Genomic DNA, 20,205 nt, shown 5'->3' with positions numbered 1-20,205 from the left:
GCGAGTTTAATAAAACGGTGTTAGACTACTTTTTTATTTTACACTTAAAACTATATAATACCTCAAACTGGACAAAAAAAGATAAATATTGATCATAACCATAAAGGTACGCGCAGAGATTGAATACGTGAAGTAAAACGTACCATAGGTTTATTGAGAATGGATTACATGTGTATATATATAATTACAAGTGTGAATCATAATGGACTCCTAATACAATTACAGCAGCTAGACATGCAATTAGAGATAAATTATATGTCCTATAATAGGTTTTGAATCTTAGCAATTAATAATCATCCATAGAAGCCAACTTAGGAACCTTATTTTATTTATTTATTTTTTTTTTGGCGAAAAAACAAGAATTAAATAATTATGGCTCTTCACGAAAAAGTGAAGATACCAAAATCAGAGTACATCAGAGACATGGGCTTACAACCAACTCACAACCTAAATGTCTATACTTAACTAAATTAAAATGGGACACATTAATTCCTACAGCTCATTATACAAAATACCCAACATGGACTCATCTTGACTGCTCCCGACTCGTCCCCGACTTGCGAGTTGCGACTGTAAATGCTAGTTCAATATTAGCACATATCGATTAGATATTAGTTGTTAATATGTTATACAATGAACTTATAGCCAATAACAGTTTATATAGCATTATAGCATCTAATTCTAATCTTCTATTATTTGATGTTTGCAACAGCTGGTCCAAAGGATACTCCTATAGAGCTTGTGCTTGAAAAGATGTACGATTCTAAAACCGAAAAGGGCATGTCAGATCTTTAATTTTAGTCAGACGTCATCAGCAAACTGCAAACCGTTAAAGGCTTTTTTCGTTTCTTTCTTTGTTAGCCACATTTCATAATTGCAACCAGTCTACCAAGTCATAACAGTTGCTCGTGAATACTCACTTAGCCATTGCTGAAATTTGTTTAAATCCGCATGAAATGATGTCTTATGAACGAGCTTGTGTACGCTACATGTTTGCTGATGAAAAATAATGATTTTACTACTTTATCTTTGAACAAAGTAAAGTAAATCAAGTTATACATATTCTTAAGAAGTTACAATTTGAATGATAACAGAAACGTGTAATACAAGACAAAGGATTTATTAATTTAATAATAAATAGATATTAGTCACAAAATGTGATTTGGTAATTAACATAGTAAGTACGAATACACGGTGTCGAAATGTTCAATCTGTGTTGATTAACAATTGAATTGGTAAAACCATCAAGTCAAAACCTTTTGTTATATTATAATAAAATCAAAATTACAAGTAATAATTATTGATTTGGTAAAACCTAAATTGACATGTAATCCTCTGCTTTGGTTTGTATAGTTGATGCGGATAATTTCATACCTTTGTCAAAAAGACTAGTTATAAGACCACTCTCAATCATGACATGCTTCTTAGAAAAAATTGAACTCCACGTCAGCGCCACATCAACATCTCTTTAAAAAGATTGAACACTACCAACAATAACTTACTTCTCCAAAAAGACTGATCCCACTTATTCTATATTATTTATCAAATATAAACATCTATCCTAATAAAATAATACTAGTATATAATAAATAAATGAGGCATGCATGTTAAAAGATCATCCAAGTTTTTGTGATGGGTCCACAGGATACGTCTTCAGACTTCCCAAATATGACGAAATCAACAAAGTTCATTTTAATGACATGAAATGACGAAATGGTACCAGTGCTGTCTTTTGAATTTTAAAAATGACCAATGCAAAGACGGTGTCGTTGGCGGTGCTCTAATTGTACCCATTTTGTAATTTTTCAGATCTTATACATATATATCAGCCTTTTTATTTTTTATTTATTTATTATTTTTTTTTTTTTTACACTTAGATGCATCTTTTAATCATCATAAGATAAGATTGCTCGGTGGTAGGTGTTCTAATACCATCACTAAAGGTCTCAAGTTTTAAAGCTCTCTAGCTAGTAGCACATTTTGGTGACCAAGTAATAAATCAAAAACGGTCACGGGATAATCTGATAAGGACACGTACACTAGAGTAAAAATATTCACCCTTCCCTGGTAACATGAACATGGTAAATCTCATTGTTTACCGAATCCGGCTTTTGCCTGGGATTCATTTCGAACTTTGCTTTAAAACTGAAACTTGTGTTCAACACACCAAACAGTATTAATTAATCTGTTGCGAGTACATAAGTCTTAATCTTTGTGTAGTCTTTGATTCAACTGTTGAAGTTATCTTATAAGGATGTATATGAATATGATCTGATGACTACATCTTCCTTTTACTCTTTCAACATATTATTTTATTGGTGGTGGCACTACAAAACTATCTTTCTGTTGCAATGTTTTTGCTATAAAAGCATTACAAAGCTTCATACTTGCTCACACAAATTTATTACACTACCAAACTACATTGAAGAGCTAGCAATATTTTCACTTCAATCGCACCAATGACGCCTCGCTTTCTTTTGTTCGGTCTCTTATTGGCAACATGTTCACTTGCTTTGGCTTCGGATCCTGGTCCTCTACAGGATTTTTGTGTGGCTGATCTAAATAACAAAGGTAAATATTACTCCTATCTTGAAATTTAAGCAATGCTATATTCTTTATATAAAATGATATAAACCTTACACTTATTTATGATCTTTCTATTTTTATTTTTTCTAGTACTGGTGAATGGGGTGGTATGCAAAGATCCGGATCAAGTGAAAGCTGAAGATTTTCTTTTTAGGGGACTAAACCGTATGGGAAATACATCAAATGCGGTTGGATCTAATGTGACTGCGGTGACTGTAACGCAATTGCCCGGACTCAACACTTTGGGCATCTCCATGGCCCGTATTGACTTTGCACCATGGGGTATTAATCCTCCCCACACGCACCCTCGGGCCACTGAAATATTGAATGTCATTGAAGGTAGTCTACAAGTCGGTTTTGTCACGTCTAACCCTGAAAACCGTCTCATCACGACAGTACTACAAAAGGGTGATGTTTTCGTGTTCCCCGAAGGTCTAATTCACTTTCAGAAAAATGTCGGAAATGGGTATGCTCTTGCTATTGCCGGTCTAAGTAGTCAAAATCCGGGTGTCATTACCATTGCGAACGCTGTGTTTGGATCAAACCCTGATGTCTCTGCAGATATTCTCGCAAAGGCATTTCAAGTGGACGTCAACGCCGTTTATCAAATTCAATCAAAGTTCTAAAAAGTTACGTAGTATGTAATTGTTTGATGTTTATTATTCTTTTTTATCTTTTATTCTTGATTTACCGTTTACTATTGTGGGTTTGTTTGTATGATTGTTTACAGAAGCGAATAAATGATACTATATACTATGTTTATTTTTAATTTTTTTGGAACAACCAATATACTATGTTTATTTAATTTTACATTTTCATTGTTTAAAAAATCCTAACGTAAGATTCATTAATTCAATCAAACAATAGGATCCTAATAGTTATAGAACATTGTGTTATGGGTTCGAATCTCAAAAGGTTTTTTTTTTTTTTTTTTTTTTTTTTTTAAAGGCTGGCGAAATATTATAAAACAACAAGAATAAAGATACAAGGGGATCCAATACAAGCGTGAATCACCCAACAAAGCACGAAGAGAAGAAATACAACACTCAAAACGGGAGTGCGAAGAAAGCACCCCAACCACACGAGAAAAACTAGCTATGAAGAGTTTAAATACATGCTCAGATTAGACAACCACATATGCCAATCGAGTTTTCTACCTTTAGCTCTAGCCGGAATTCACTCGAATGATTTTATTTGAATTTCATTTCGGGCTACCTGAGAGTTCCAACTTTTGCCTTGAAAAACCATGCAATTTCAATTTTGCCAAATTAAATACGCACATGTCCAAGCCGTGGCTTGCCACACTTTCATACCAAATTAAGTCATCGACATATTGGAATTGCGACAATTAATTTCTGCGATTGATGAGCCATAAAAATTACCCATATTCCACCATTTGTAGACACACACCCAAGTCTCGAACGCAATCTTACAAAAGAAGAGAGAATGATCCACGGACTCTAAATCGTCATCACATAGCAGGTAACGAACAAAATGCAAGTCAATACCTCTTTTATGTAGCTTGAGCCTCACAGGTAGCCATCGTAAGTTAGCACGCCAAATGGAAATTTCCAGTTTTTTAGGAACGAGATTATTACGCATTGTTATTTGCTGACCACTGACCTCGCCCAGGATATGATCATCGGCTGCTTTTGAGAGATTTTCTTGACCACGAAATTACCATCTGAAGACATATTCCATTTCCATTTATCCTTGATTTTACCATCGAATGAAACAAAAGAAAGAATACTTTGAAGATTCTCGAATTCACCTAGCGTACGACCAGTCGGTTGCCAAGACCAATTTCAGCTCCAAGTTGCATTCTGAGCAGAATCATCCAAAGCAACTTGATCCTTAATCGTAACATCAGTGTTTGTATCAAGCCTATAGAGCCTCGGAAACTTGTTACACAATTTATCGTCCCCAATCCAGTTTTCATGCCAAAATGAAGTTGTGCCACCATCACCGATAATTTTGCTGAACGAGTTCCTAAATGGGACCTGCAATTTTTCGATAAGTGTACTTGCTAAAAAAATATTCCGCCATAGAGATAATAGTGAAGATTGAGAAATATCACTATTCGACATTAAGCCACCATGAGAACCATGAATACTATGAAAGACAATATTTCAAAGGGAATCGGCTTCGGTTTTAAACCTCCACCATCATTTTTCCAATAACGCAAGATTTTTACCCTTTAATGACCCGATATTTAGCCCCTCATTCCCGTAAGAGTTAATTACGTTTCCCATTTGACCCATGGAATTTTAGAATCCGAACCCGACCCACCCCAAAAAAATACTCTCCGCAAACTCTCAAGTAATTTGATCACACGCACCGGGGCACGAAAGAGCGAGATATAGTACAAAGGAAGACTAGTAAGAACCAATTTAATCAAGACTAATCTTCCACCATATGACATCGAACACATTTTCCAACCCGGAAGCGTACTATTGAATTTGTCGATAACCGGATGTCAATCACTTAATTTATTCAATTTTGCCCCAATAGGGAGACCAAGATAAATAAAAGGAAAATTGCCAACTTGTCACCCCATATGGCTAGCCAAACGATTAACTTCATTTGAGTTTACGCCAACACCATAGATATAGCTTTTTTGGAAATTAACTTTTTAAAACCGAAGCAAGTTCAAAACACTTAAGGAGATTCGAAAGATTCAAGGCATTAGAAAGATTCCCCTCTCCGAAGAAAATAGTGTCATCCGTGTATTGAAGATGTGATACTAACACCTTATCACTACCCACTTCCACACCTTTAAGTAGACCTTTATCCGTAGCCGCTTTGGTAAGGATGTTGAGTCCCTCCGCCGCTAGAATGAAAAGGAAAGGAGATAACGGATCGCCTTGCCTCACCCCTACCAAATGAGAAATCCTTTGTAGGAGAGCCATTAACAAAAACCGAGATGGAAGCCGATGTAAGACATGTCAAGATCCAAATCCTTCATTTAGAACCAAACCCCATACACTTCATCACATTTAACAAAAAGTTTCAATTAAGACTATCAAAACCATTTTCAAAATCTATCTTAAATATGATACCTTGACGTTTAACAGTTTTAATATAATTAACCTTTTCGTTAGTGTTTAATTTTTTTTAATTTTTTTTATACTTGGCAGAAGCATTTATTTATTAATTACCAAATACACTTTAACAGTGTCACGTGACCACATAACAAAATACATGTTTTAAACGGAAAAGAGGTAATTACATTCGGTTTACAAAAGAACACCATTCATATGATAAAAGACTTCATCAGAGTTAAACATTGTCAAACATAACATTGTCATGCCCGTCTTCTCCCAAAAGCAATATCTACAAAGCTACAACCTGAAGGGAGGAGATGGAGGGGAATTAGCACGAAGCTAAGTGAATACGACTAACTACAGGCAATAGTATACATGAACTGTCATACTAATCATGTCACAAAATCTAACACACAAACATCACCCAAGTGCCATCTACAGAGACTCTGGCGGCTCGGCCAAACCATTAACCACCAGCTGATCGGACTGGGGCTTACCAGAAGTTCCTCCACCACCGTGTGTGTATATATATATAATCCACACACGACGAACGCGTCATTCACATATATATACACCTCGGTTGTCTAGGCTACCACACGAGGAACCCAACCCGCAGGTTGATCTCTCCTACCGAGGCTACCACACAATAGGGATGCACTGGGCTCCAGCAGACAAGCATCAACTAACATGCAGTCATCACAACATACTAACTAACCACTACAATAAGTATATCTAACAAGCATGGCAATCATAATATAACATGCTACTCTATACTATATTCTACAGTTAGTCCCACTCACCGATTACTAGCAAATGAGAAGGTGTTCAGCTGTCTAATCACTGAACCTTCTCTTTCTCCTTTTCTCTTGAGAAAGACATATACACAAGTTAGTTATAATGTCTCGATAACAACCCGACAAAAAAATAATAACACCAAATACCAACACTTAAGCACTTAATGACTGGTCCACCAACCGTACGAGTAACACTCTCACTCTCACATTTGAGAACACTCGCACGGTTTCACGAGTAGCTAGGAAGTATGCACTCTTGGTTAAACGATCCACTAATCACCCAGATCATGTCGTGTCCTTTCCGGGTACGGGGTAACTTGGTTACAAAATCCATCGTTATATGATCCCATTTCCACTGAGGGATTTCTAATTGTCGTAGAGACCCATAGGTTTCTGGTGTTCTTCTTTAACTTGCGCACAAATATGATATTTTTCAACGAAACTTGCAACATCTGTCTTCATTGTCGGTCACCAATACAACGTTTTCAAATCTCTATACATCTTAATACTACCCGGATATACTGTCAATCTCGATTTACGCGCTTCAGTAAGGATTAAATCTCTAAAATCTCCAAGCATAGGCACCCAAATTCTGTCTTTATAGGTCTTTGATCCTCTAGAATCATTGCATAGGTCAAATTTTCTTTTAGCCATTTGCCCAGTCTTTAGGTTTTCATCATTCAATGCTGCTAATTGAACTGTTTTTAATCGGTCGATCAAGTCTAAAACTATCTCAATTCTCATAAATCTAACGTTTTCGACTGTTTTCTTGCGACTTAGAGCATCTGCGACCACATTTGCTTTACCCGGGTGGTATTTAATCTCATAATAATCTTTAATCAATTCTTGACATTGACGTTGACGCATATTTAATTGTTTCTGCGAAAAGATGTACTGAAGACTCTTATTATCTGTATAGATTTCACAATGTGTACCATACAAATAATGTCTCCAAAGCTTCAAAGCAAACACAACTGCAGTTAACTCTAAATCATGAGTAGGGTAGTTTCGTTCATGATTTTTCAACTTTCGTGAAGTATACGCTATGACGTTATTTCTTTGCATCAAAACACAACCCAGACCTGCACGTGATGCATCACAGTAAACCACAAAATCTTATGTTCCCTCTGGTAAAGCTAAAACCGGCGCTTGACATAACAACTGTTTGAGAGTCTGAAAAGCCTTTTCTTGTTCCTCTGTCCATCGAAAGGCTACATCTTTTCTGGTTAACTTATTCAACGGACCTACTATTTTAGAGAAGTCTTTAATAAATCTGCGATAATAACCTGCTAAACCCAGAAACTCTTAATTTTCGTCGGCATTTTCGGCGAGTTCCAATTCATTACAGCTTCTATTTTAGACTGATCTACTTTGATACCCTGTTCACAAATCACATGACCCAGAAACTGTACTTCTCGCAACCAAAATTCACACTTGGAGAACTTAGCGTACAACTGTTCATGTTTTAGAAGTTCAAACACTAACCTCAGATGCGTAGCATGATCTTTCTCGGTTTTCGAATATATCAAAATATCATCTATGAAGACAATCACAAACTTGTCGAGATACTGACGACACACCCTATTCATCAAATCTATAAACACTGCTGGCGCGTTGGTTAACCCGAATGGCATAACTAAAAATTCATAATGACCATATCTAGTTCTAAACGCTGTTTTCGGTATATCGTTCTCTGCAACACGTACCTGATGATACCCTGAACGTAAATCAATCTTTGAAAAGTAGGAAGCACCCTATAACTGATCAAATAAGTCATCTATTCTTGGTAACTGATACTTATTCTTGATTGTTCTCTTATTTAAGTCGCGATAATCTATACACATTCTAAGCGACCCATCTTTCTTTTTCACAAACAACACAGGAGCACCCCCCGGTGAAGAACTTGGTCGAATAAACCCCTTATCTAACAATTCTTATATCCGAGACATCATTTCTTGGATTTCTGATGGAGCTAATCTGTAAGGAGCTTTTGCAACTGGTGTAACACCTGGAACCAAATCAATTTTATACTCTACCTCACGTACTGGAGGTAACCCTGGTAGATCATCTGGAAACACTTCGGGAAATTCTGACACAACAGGAATATCGGTCACCTGCTTCTTTTCTTTCTTAACATCGATCACGTAGGCTAAGAACGAGTCACACCCCTTCGATATCGCCTTCTGAGCTTTCATTAGGGAAACCATAGGGAAGTTAAATCCACTACGCTCTCCCCTAGCTATCAATCGGGATCCATCGGCCAAACGGAAAGAAATCATCTTCTTATCACACTTAATATTAGCCCTATTAGCTCTTAACCAATTCATGCCTTTGACTACATTAAAGCCAGGTATAGGCATCAACAAACAGGTAAAATGGAAGGAATGGCCATCGATTTCGATGGTAACTCCAGACACGGATGATGTGCATGGAACCATTTACCATCAGCTACTTCTATTCCCAAAGGCGCATCTAACATCCTAGCAGGCAACTTCAACTTATCACAGAAGCCTAAGGATATAAAAGAACAATTTTCTCCTGAATCAAATAACATACGAGCTGGCAAGGAATTAACCAAGAACATACCGATAATGACATCATCGGTAGCGGTTGCAGCGTCTACCATCATCTAAAACGCCCTTGCCTCTGCAGTTGGAGGATTCTTTCTCTTCTGCCCGTCGGTAGAAGTAGAAGATCCCCCAGAAGTTGCTGACCTCACCCCTGGCCCTGCCCCAGAACCGGCTCTTGACGCAGATGGAAAATTTGCATATCTATGCCCCTCTTCATTGCAACTCCAACAAACATTAGACTTAAAAGAATAAGCTGTTGATTTATGACCTAACACTCCATATTTCAAACACCTTCTGGTTATTGATGAACACGGACCGACATGGGTCGACTCACAAACATTACACCACCCAGATTGACTTGAACCCGATCCACTAATACCAAACTTACTTTTCTGTTTAAACCCGCCTGACTTTTTACCACAAAAATCGGATTGCTTACTCGACTGCGGAGTTGACTGTCCACCCGATTGACCTTCTGATTTACCCCCAAAAGATCCACCTCTCGAACTTTCTCTTTTCGCTGCATTGATGTCACCCTCAGTGATCTTAGCCATCTCATGATCCTGTGACAAAGTCGTTGCAAATATCGCAACCATTCTAAACTCTGGTTTAATCACCCACATAAAATGCTGAATCTTATCCTTCTCAGTCGGTACCCATTGTTTAACAAGCCTTAATTTCGATGTAAAATCTCTGAAAACCTCATCAATTGTCATACTTTCTGTCACTCTCATATTCAGAAACTCCGTTTTTAATCTTTCCATCTCATACTCAGAACAATACTGCACACGCACCTTAGCAGCAAATTGTTCCCAGGTTATTTGACTGATCTGTTCTTTAGGTAAATATGCAGTGATAGAGTCCCACTATTCCATTGCTTCACCTTTGAGAAGCCTACTAGCAAACAGTATCATAGATTCAAGCTCCCAGAAACATGCTTCCAATGCTCGCTCTACTTCTCTTAACCAATTGAGTGTCATTGTAGGGTTTATGTGACCGCTGTACTCAGGAGGTTTGCAGTCTAGAAACTGTTTATAGGTACACTTCTTTCTCGTCTCGGGAACTTGATTGGGTATATCATCTGATTTGGAAATTTCTGATTAAACGGGAAAGGCATTTGGGGGTTTTGATAGGTGGTTTGAGGAAACTGTGATTGGGAACTGCCACCGGCTTAGGTATAAAGGTTTGAAGGAAAAGTTGTGTTCAACGCAGTGGTATTAGGGTGCCATTGCGCCTGTTCTTGTTCTAATTCTTTAATTTTCTCCTGAGCTTCTAGTAATCGACTTTGAAGGTTTATAACTTCTTGTGAGGTTTCCTCTTCTGATGACACATGCCCATATTCATCGAGAGCTCTAAAAGTACCAGTTCCAGGGACAGTGGGGCCAGTAGCGTTTGCTTCATTATCTGCCATTACTGCACTACCACAATACTCACACCAAGGCTTAATATAAACTCGGTTAGTATTAACAACTAACACATAACTTGTCCTGATACTTACTTAACCCATCCCCAGCATGTTATGTTTGACATGACTCTACTAAGTTTGGGAACATGACATTTAAATCACAATACACATGCTGCCAAACCTGGCTCTGATACCAACTTGTGACACCACTAATTTTTTTTAATACTTGGCGGAAGCATTTATTTATTAATTACCAAATACACTTTAATAGTGTCACGTGACCACATAACAAAATACATGTTTTAAACGGAAAAGACGTAATTACATTCGGTTTACAAAAGAACACCATTCATATGATAAAAGACTTCATCAGAGTTAAACATTGTCAAACATAACATTGTCATGCCCGTCTTCTCCCAAAAGCAATATCAACAAAACTACAACCTGCAGGGAGGAGATGGAGGGGAATTAGCACGAAGCTAAGTGAGTACGCCTAACTACAGGCAATAGTATACATGAACTGTCATACTAATCATGTCACAAAATCTAACATACAAACATCACTCAAGTGCCATCTATAGAGACTCTGGCGGCTCGGCTAAACCATTAACCACTAGCTGATCAGACTAAGGCTTACTAGAAGTTCCTCCACCACCGTGTGTATATATATAATCTATACGCGACGAACGCGTCATTCACATATATATACACCTCGGTTGTCTAGGCTACCACATGAGGAACCCAACCCGCAGGTTGATCTCTCCTACCGAGGCTACCACACAATAGGGATGCACTGGGCTCCAGCAGACAAGCATCAACTAACATGCAGTCATCACAACGTACTAACTAACCACTACAATAAGTATATCTAACAAGCATGGCAATCATAATATAACATGCTACTCTATACTATATTCTCCAATTTGTCCCACTCACCGATTACCAGCAAATGAGAAGGTGTTCAGCTGTCTAATCACTGAACCTTCTCTTTCTCCTTTTCTCCTGAGAAAGACATATACACAAGTTAGTTATAATGTCTCGATAACAACCCGATAACAAAACAATAACACCAAATACCAACACTTAAGCACTTAACGACTGGTCCACCAACCGTACGAGTAACACTCTCACTCGCACATTTGAGAACACTTAACCATGTGGTTGACAACTTACTCGTACGTTTGGTCTATGACTGAACACCCATCAAAGAATTAAATGATCCGTACGGTTCACTACACGAGTGACCAGTGACTCGTACGTGTCACATCCCAACCGTACGTATCATCTTGTCCCAAAACAATAGTTCTCCATAACCACTCACTCGCACGGTTCATAACACGGTTGATCACCCTAACCGTACGAGTGAAGGCTCACTCGCACGAGTGACGAAGAATAGTAGCAGCAGCTATTTATATGGGTTTCAACTCAAAATTCACAACATAAAACATCAATACATACAGTAAATTAACACATACCATCATATATTCACCTATAGGATAAGTCTACATCATAAACTCAATCAATAACGACACTAAACGAGTACAAAACAAGATATACACAATAAAATCCCTTTTTCTGACGAAAATAAAGTGTGATCTAGATTCTTAAAACCTTATCATTCTAAAGTAAACTTCAAGATGAGTCCAACAATAGTTTATTTGTCAAAAACGGAGTTACGGTTTGAAAGTTACAGCCTTTTCAATTTTACCAAAAACTGACCAGTGACTCGCACGGCTGAGCCCTCAACCGTACGGTTGAGCCCTCAACCGCGTGGTTGAGCCCTCAAAAGTGTGCTCAACCTCGTGGTTGAGCTGTCAAAAGTGTGGGAACTGTTAGAACATTCCAGCTCGCTATTTTCGCGTTTTTTGACCCCAAATCATGATTTTTGCAAGATCTAACACCAAAACCACTTCCAAAACATCATATAAACTATATAGAACATATTTCTAACATCAATTAAGCACAAAAAAACACTTAAGATTAGGAATCAAGCATCAAAATCTAACTTTTACTCAAGAACACAAAAACCCAATTCAAGCAAGAATCATGACATGAATCAAAGAGATGCTTACCTTAAAATGATCACAAAATCACAGAGAACAAGAAGAAGTAAATGTTTCGAGCTCTAGATCAAAGATTAAGAATTAGGGTTTGATGAGTGTGAAAGTATAGGTACGGTGTATTTGAGAAGAAAGGTCTAGAAATGGGAAGAAGAACACAACACTAGTTTTTTAAGTGAGGTTAATGAAATGTCCCATTCATATTGATTATAAACGTTCCATATTAATTGATTTCGTTGCGAAGTTTTGACCTCTATATGAGACATTTTTAAAAGACTGCATTCGTTTTTAAAACAAACCATAACCTTTATTTTATCGACAAGGTTAAAAGGACACCACCTAGATTATCAGAAATGATAATCTAAAAATGTCACACTTACACACTACCAATACATATTGGTTTACAATATTAATATGTTACAACAAAGTAAATCTCGAATGCAGTTTTAAACAATATTATACAAGCATGCTGACACCAAGTCTTGTCCATATATTAGCATGCAACAGCGGAAGCTCTTAATAATCACCTGAGAATTAACATGCTTTAAACGTCAAAAAAAATGTTGGTGAGTTATAGGTTTAACCTATATATTATCAAATTAATATAATAGACCACAAGATTTCATTTATTCAATAATCCTACACTCGCAAGTGTATAAAAAAATTCTATGATGAACACCTGGTAACCGAAATTAACATAATGCATATAGAATATTCCCCGCATACTCGCAAGTATGTCATAAATTGGCAATCACAATCACCATATAAATCGAAGTATTAAAGCAATCCAAATTCCAGAATGGGATTTGTTAGGCCCATAGATCTATCTTTAGGATCCGCGTCAATTAGGGGTCATTTCCCTAATTCTTAGGCTACCAGATTTGAAGGGGCAATATTCGGTTTAATAATCCAACCATAGAATGTAGTTTCGCGTACTTGTGTCTATTTTGTAAAACATTTAAAAGTGCATGTATTCTCATCCCAAAAATATTAGATTTTAAAAGTGGGACTATAACTCACTTTCACAGATTTTTACTTCGTCGGGAAGTAAGATTTGGTCACTGGTCGATTCACGAACCTATAACAAATATGTACATATATATCAAAGTATGTTCAAAATATATTTACAACATTTTTAATACGTTTTACTATTTTAAGTTTATTAAGTCAGTTGTCCTCGTTAGTAACCTACAACTAGTTGTCCACAGTTAGATGTACAGAAATAAATCGATATATATTATCTTGAATCAATCCACGACCCAGTGTATACATGTCTCAGGCTAGATCACAACTCAAAGTATATATAATTTTGGAATCAACCTCAACCCTGTATAGCTAACTCCAACATTACTGCATATAGAGTGTCTATGGTTGTTCCAAATAATATATATACATGGGTCGATATGATATGTCAAAACATTTGTATACGTGTCTATGGTATCCCAAGATTACATAATATATTAGAATACATGTATAATACAATATGAGTTATCTAGGATATGATTAATATAGAATTGTTACCAATATTCACATAGTTACAACAAGCAAAAATATCCAATCTTGTTTTACCCATAACTTCTTCGTTTTAAATCCGTATTGAGTGATTCAAGTTGCTATGGTTTCATATTGAACTTAAGTTTATGAATCTAAACAGAAAAATTATAAGTTTATAGTCAAAAATACAGGTTACAAGTCATTTTTGTAAAGGTAGTCATTTCAGTCGAAAGAACGACGTCTAGATGACCATTTTGGAAAACACACTTCCACTTTAAGTTTAACCATGATTTTTGGATATAGTTTCATGTTCATACGAAAAATCATTTTCCCAGAAGAACAACTTTTAAATCAAAGTTTATCATAGTTTTTAATTAACTAACCCAAAACAGCCCGCGGTGTTACTACGACGGCGTATATCCAGTTTTACGGTGTTTTTCGTGTTTTCAGGTTTTAAATCATTAAGTTAGCATATCATATAGATATAGAACATGTGTTTAGTTGATTTTATAAGTCACATTAGAAGGATTAACTTTTGTTTGCGAACAAGTTTAGAATTAACTAAACTATGGTCTAGTGATTACATGTTCAAATCTTCGAATAAGATAGTTATACATATATGAATCGAATGATATTATGAACATCATTACTACCTTAAGTTTAGTAGGTAAACCTACTGGAAATGATGAAAAAATAACTTGAGCTTCAAAGGATCTTTGATGGCTTGGAAGTTCTTGAAATAGTATCATGACACAAAAACAAGTTCAAGTAAGATTAGTACTCGAATTTAGATAGTTATAGTTATAGATATTGAATCAAAGTTTGAATCTGAATATTACCTTGATTTAGAAAGATAACCTACTATAAATAACAAAGGTTTCTTGATCTTAGATGATTGCTTGGAATGGATTAGGAAACTTGAAAGTAAACTTGTAAACTTGGAAGTGTTCTTGATGTGTTCTTGAGTAATTGTTTTTATGATGATTATAGGTAATAACCTGTCACGACCCAGAAAATTTTGACTAATTTTAAACCAAACTCTCGATACGATATTGTATTTTGACACGATAAGCAAAGTCTGTAATGTTGAATCTCAAAATTTTTGAACTGTTTCATATATTCAATTGACCTTCGACCATTCCCGACGATTCACGAACAACTAATTGTAAATAGATGCATACATATTTAATATATATATATATATATATATATATATATATATATATATATATATATATATATATATATATATATATATATATATATATATATATATATATATAAATTAAAATTGTTAGAATTAAATATGTAAAATAATATGCGATGTAATGGAAATTATATTTATAAATATATAGATATATATAATTATGTACATAAATATTACTTGTAAATATATACGGGTATATTAAATTATTTGTTTAAAAATATATAAATATTTGTTTTAGTAATTAAACTTGCTATTTTAAAACTGATCATAAATAGAAAGAGAATATATTAAAAATAAATGATTTCGAGCTTAATTAGTAAACGCCAGTAACACTCGGTTGATGTTTTGTTAGTTTTAATATAGATATTGTACATGTTTATGAAGGATTAAAATAAAAGTTGAACTGTAAATCGATTACGAAGATTTTAGATTTGTTAAAAGCATTTTTGCCTTTTAAAGTTTAAATATTGGTACTCCGTACATATAAATCGGAACAGAAAATAAATAATTTTTAAATCTTTTTGATCAGGTTTCGATCAGGTAATGAGTGAAATAATTAAATATGTTTAATCTAAAAATTTGAGATTTTTAGGGACACTTTTATACGTCAACTGTTTAGCAATGGACACGATATCGTGCTCCGTAGAAAACTGTCGGCAGAGCATAACAGTAATACATCCGTGATTTTTTTAATCATATTACTAGTCTTGCTTTTCATTCACTAATATCTCTTTCTCTATATATAATATATACACATATATAGATATATTCTTATGCATATACATAGATATATATTTGGGATGAATGATCAACCATGTCAACCACCATCACCTCACCATCATTTACACTATACGGCCACTTTCCACCACCACCAACTGTCACCACTGACACCATCCTTCACCATCCTACAACCACCTCCCACCGTGACTTTCATAAAACCACCGGACGTCATCTTCTAGTCACCAATCTCCACCACGAGCCACCACTATCACCACCATGGTTCACCCGTATCAATCATTTTATTTCTTTTTCTTTCCTCTTCGTTTTCTATTTAAATCACAACCAAACAACTCTCTTGTTGCTACTGTTACTCATTATCTGATTCAGTATTCTGTTTTGATTCGAGAACAAACTGAAAAACAAGTTTTGTTTTTATGTTTTTTTTTTTATTTTTCTTCGTGAACTCACAACACCACAAGGCCCAACCATCCGCCACCTTCACAACAACCTTGCACCACCGGTTACCCTCACCATCGAACTTGTGTATTCGTTTGAAACACCATTCATGAACCTTCATCTCTCCTCTCTCTCTCTCTCTCTCTCTCTGTATCTATTTCGGTTTAAGGATCAAGAACCCAAAACAACCCATCGAACAAGACTATTTTTGCTCTTTTCTGTTCAACTGCTAAACGTGTCCCTATTCAGCTGCAAAACAACTTCTGATTTCATTAATCATCATCACCACTTCACTGCTAAACTGCAAATTATTTTAATGTTGTTATCATGAACGGATACTGCTACGATGACGTTAACGATCATATCATGATGATAAACGAGCTTGAAGATGAGGAATAGTTGAATTAGGCCGTACGAACTGGTTCCTATTTCTGTTAACTAACCATTATAAAGATTAGGATATTGATTATGATTTTGATATTAAAATGGTAAGAGATGAGGATGTGTTGTTGTTCCTGTTTCCGGAAAAATCCCACATCCACATAAATCCATCGAATAATCCTATTAAAACGTAATACTGGACTGAAAATTGGGCTATGAAAATTCGGGCTTAAGAAACTATCTTTGGGCCGAGGTCTTTTATTCTCTTTGGCCGGAACAAGCCCAGTTTATTTGAAGAAGATGAAAAAGAAAATCAATTGAATTACGGGATATAGAAATTAAAAGGGGGTTATAAAACAGAAAATGGGCAACAGCCCGACGGTTAAGGGAGTGGGTAGCGAGCGGGAGGTCTCGGGTTCGAATCCGGGCGGTGGCGTTTATTTTTTTAAACCTTGTTACTATAAGGTAGCATCTCTTTATTATTATTATTATTATTAAAAATTATTATTTCATATTATTATTACATATTATTATTATTACATTATTATTATTATCATCATTAATATGAGCATTAAGATCATTATTACTATTATTATTATAATTAATATTATATTATTATTAGTGAGATTATTATTATTATCAGTAAAATTATCATTCTTATAAAAATTATCATTTTTAAAATCATTATTAATAATAAAAGCATTTTTTTATTATTATTATTATTATCAAAAACTATCATTTTTTTTATCATTACTGATATTATTATTATTATTATTTTTATCATTAATTCTAAAAGTATCATTTCTAAAATTATTATTATTATTAATATGATTATTATTATTATTATTACATAAATAATACTACTCTTTATTCATTACCATTACTAATATTATTTTTTCAAATAAATACTTACATATGGAATATATATAAAAGTATATATATATATATATATATATATATATATATATATATATATATATATATATATATATATATATATATATATATATATATATATAGAAATATATAACAATTAAAAAAATATATATATTACTAATATATATAATTTATTCGATTATGATTTTATGTGTTAACATATATATATATATATATATATATATATATATATATATATATATATATATATATATATATATATATATATATATATATATATATATATACACATAAATGATATAGGTCGTGAATCCAAGGTCAACCTTGCACTTATTTAAATGTCATCATATGTATTTTTACTACAAAATACAGTACGGTGAGTTTCATTTGCTCCCTTTTTAATTGCTTTTGCAATAGATATTTTTGGGCTGAGAATACATGCGCTGCTTTTATAAATGTTTACGAAATAGACACAAGTACTTAAAAATATATTCTACGTTGAGTTGTACCACTGGCATACTTCCCTGTAGCTTGGTAACTACTATTTACATGTGGTATTTTAAACACGAATCCTGTTGATAGATCTATCGGGCCTGCCAACCCCAACCGGGCTGGACGACCAGTATTCAACGATTGCACAGTACTTCGTTTCGGTGACTACACTTGGTACGGTGTAGTGAGATTTCATAATATAGGGAATATGCAACGTTGATTAAATGTTAAGTATGGTTACCAAGTGCTCAACCACTTAGAATATTTTTATTAAAACGTTTATGTAAACAGAAATCTTGTGGTCTATTAATATATTGAAATGATTGTTATGATAAACCTATGAACTCACCAACCTTTTTGGTTGACACTTTTAAGCATGTTTATTCTCAGGTATGAACTAAGTCTTCCGCTGTGCATTTGCTCATTTTAAAGACATTACTTGGAGTCATTCATGGCATATTTAAGTCAGTACCTCGCAATGGGACCAGATGTTGATGACTTCGTCCAGGTGGATAATGAAGGGTTGTTACAGGTGGTATCAGAGCGGTGGTCGTAGCGAACCAGGTCTTGCATTAGTGTGTCTAACTAGTAGTTGTTAGGATGCATTAATGAGTCTGGACTTCGACCTAGTAGTTATTAGGTTATGTTAATGAGTCTAGACTTGAACCTTGTCTGCATATTAAAAGTGTTTGCTTACCACCATTTGTCGAAAAATATCTACTTATCATTTTCAGTCTCGACGCGTCTTATTGCAATTATTGCATAGACGGTGTACAGACAAATTCACATTCCATCACCTTAAGTCTTGTCTGACACGTTTCCTTAATTCTCTCCGTAATCTACGAGATCTTCTGTACTATACATAGATATTCTATGTAATTAGAATATCATCTGATATCCGAAATTCATTTCATACCAAAAAACTCTTTATCTAACCGAGCAAAATGAAACTCACCACTAGTTCAAGTCCCTCGGATTCCGATATGGATTTTCACTCGAGCTCTGAAGACAGCGTCACTAGAATGAATCAACCAATTAGCTATCCCCAATTTATCTGATGGGTTCATAGTCGACTTAACCAATGGAGACGCGAAGAAGACGATCCTTCCCACCAACCGAATTCACCTCTTGGCGAAAAACCTGAAGCACTTACCGGCGAACCAGTTCGAAACACCATCTTCACTCTCATTTCCAGAATATCTCGCAACGATTATATAATATCTCAAATTCTAAACCTTATCCATCCCCTTGTTCAAACCGCCAATCATCCCGGAATAATAGAAGAAGTCAACGAATTTCGCGCTCGAGTTGTAGCTTTGGAGAATATGGTGTAAAACTTACCAGCTTCAGCAACATCACCGGCACCAACAGTACCACCAACAACCTAAGTTTCAACATCACATGCCTCAACATCTCATTCTGTACCTCGAGCATAATCATCGTTCTACGTATCGTTCTATCTACTTTATCTTCGTTCTACATATCGTTCTACATCGATTATCTTCGCTCGACATGGCGAATATGTAATTTCTAAAGTTTTAGAGATTATGTAATCTAGTACTAACGATAAATCAAATGAGTTTAATATCTTATTGACTCATTAAATCTATGATTACATCTGAAGAAAATATATATGTAGATATGTTTTCATAAAGATTGTAATTAAAAATATCTCTAGTACAAACTGTTAATGGTGAAAATATTTTAACGGGTAGGTAATACCCGAGGAATATTGAGATTTCACATTAATAAGTTACATTGTACATTCTTCGAATCCGATTCAACAGTCATTTACTATTTTACTTACATCTACAGATATACGAATCCATTCACCACAGAATAACCATTTTCATTCAATTTCATATAGGATTTTGATATCTCAGAATCCAACAAGTGGCATAATGAAGAAAACATTGGACAAAATAAAATTTGTTAGAAACAAACAAATTAATTATAAAGAATTTTGTTAAGAATCCACGCTAACTGTTCCTAGCTAACTGCTCTCTCCTTTTTCAACCAGTCCATGCCAATTATCACATCAAAACTCCCTAACTCTACTGGTATCAAATCAATCTTAAACGTTTCGCTAACCAGTTTAA

The 20,205-nt window shown here is 34.9% G+C and overlaps 1 protein-coding gene across 1 annotated transcript; it reads left to right on the top strand.

Moving 5' to 3' along the window:
- The first annotated feature begins 2,459 nt into the window (after nucleotides 1–2,459).
- LOC139874247 (putative germin-like protein 2-1) lies at nucleotides 2,460–3,355 on the top strand. The gene is made up of 2 exons (XM_071861702.1): nucleotides 2,460–2,571; nucleotides 2,677–3,355. The coding sequence occupies exons 1-2, from the start codon at nucleotides 2,460–2,462 to the stop codon at nucleotides 3,210–3,212; spliced, it is 648 nt and encodes a 215-aa protein (XP_071717803.1). The 3' UTR covers nucleotides 3,213–3,355.
- The last annotated feature ends 16,850 nt before the right edge of the window (nucleotides 3,356–20,205 follow it).

The sequence above is a fragment of the Rutidosis leptorrhynchoides genome, chromosome 11 (assembly GCF_046630445.1).
Source record: "Rutidosis leptorrhynchoides isolate AG116_Rl617_1_P2 chromosome 11, CSIRO_AGI_Rlap_v1, whole genome shotgun sequence".
In the NCBI taxonomy this organism is placed as follows: Eukaryota; Viridiplantae; Streptophyta; class Magnoliopsida; order Asterales; family Asteraceae; genus Rutidosis; species Rutidosis leptorrhynchoides.
Note: the sequence above shows the minus strand (reverse complement) of the source record. Positions and strands in the feature narration are given on the sequence as shown.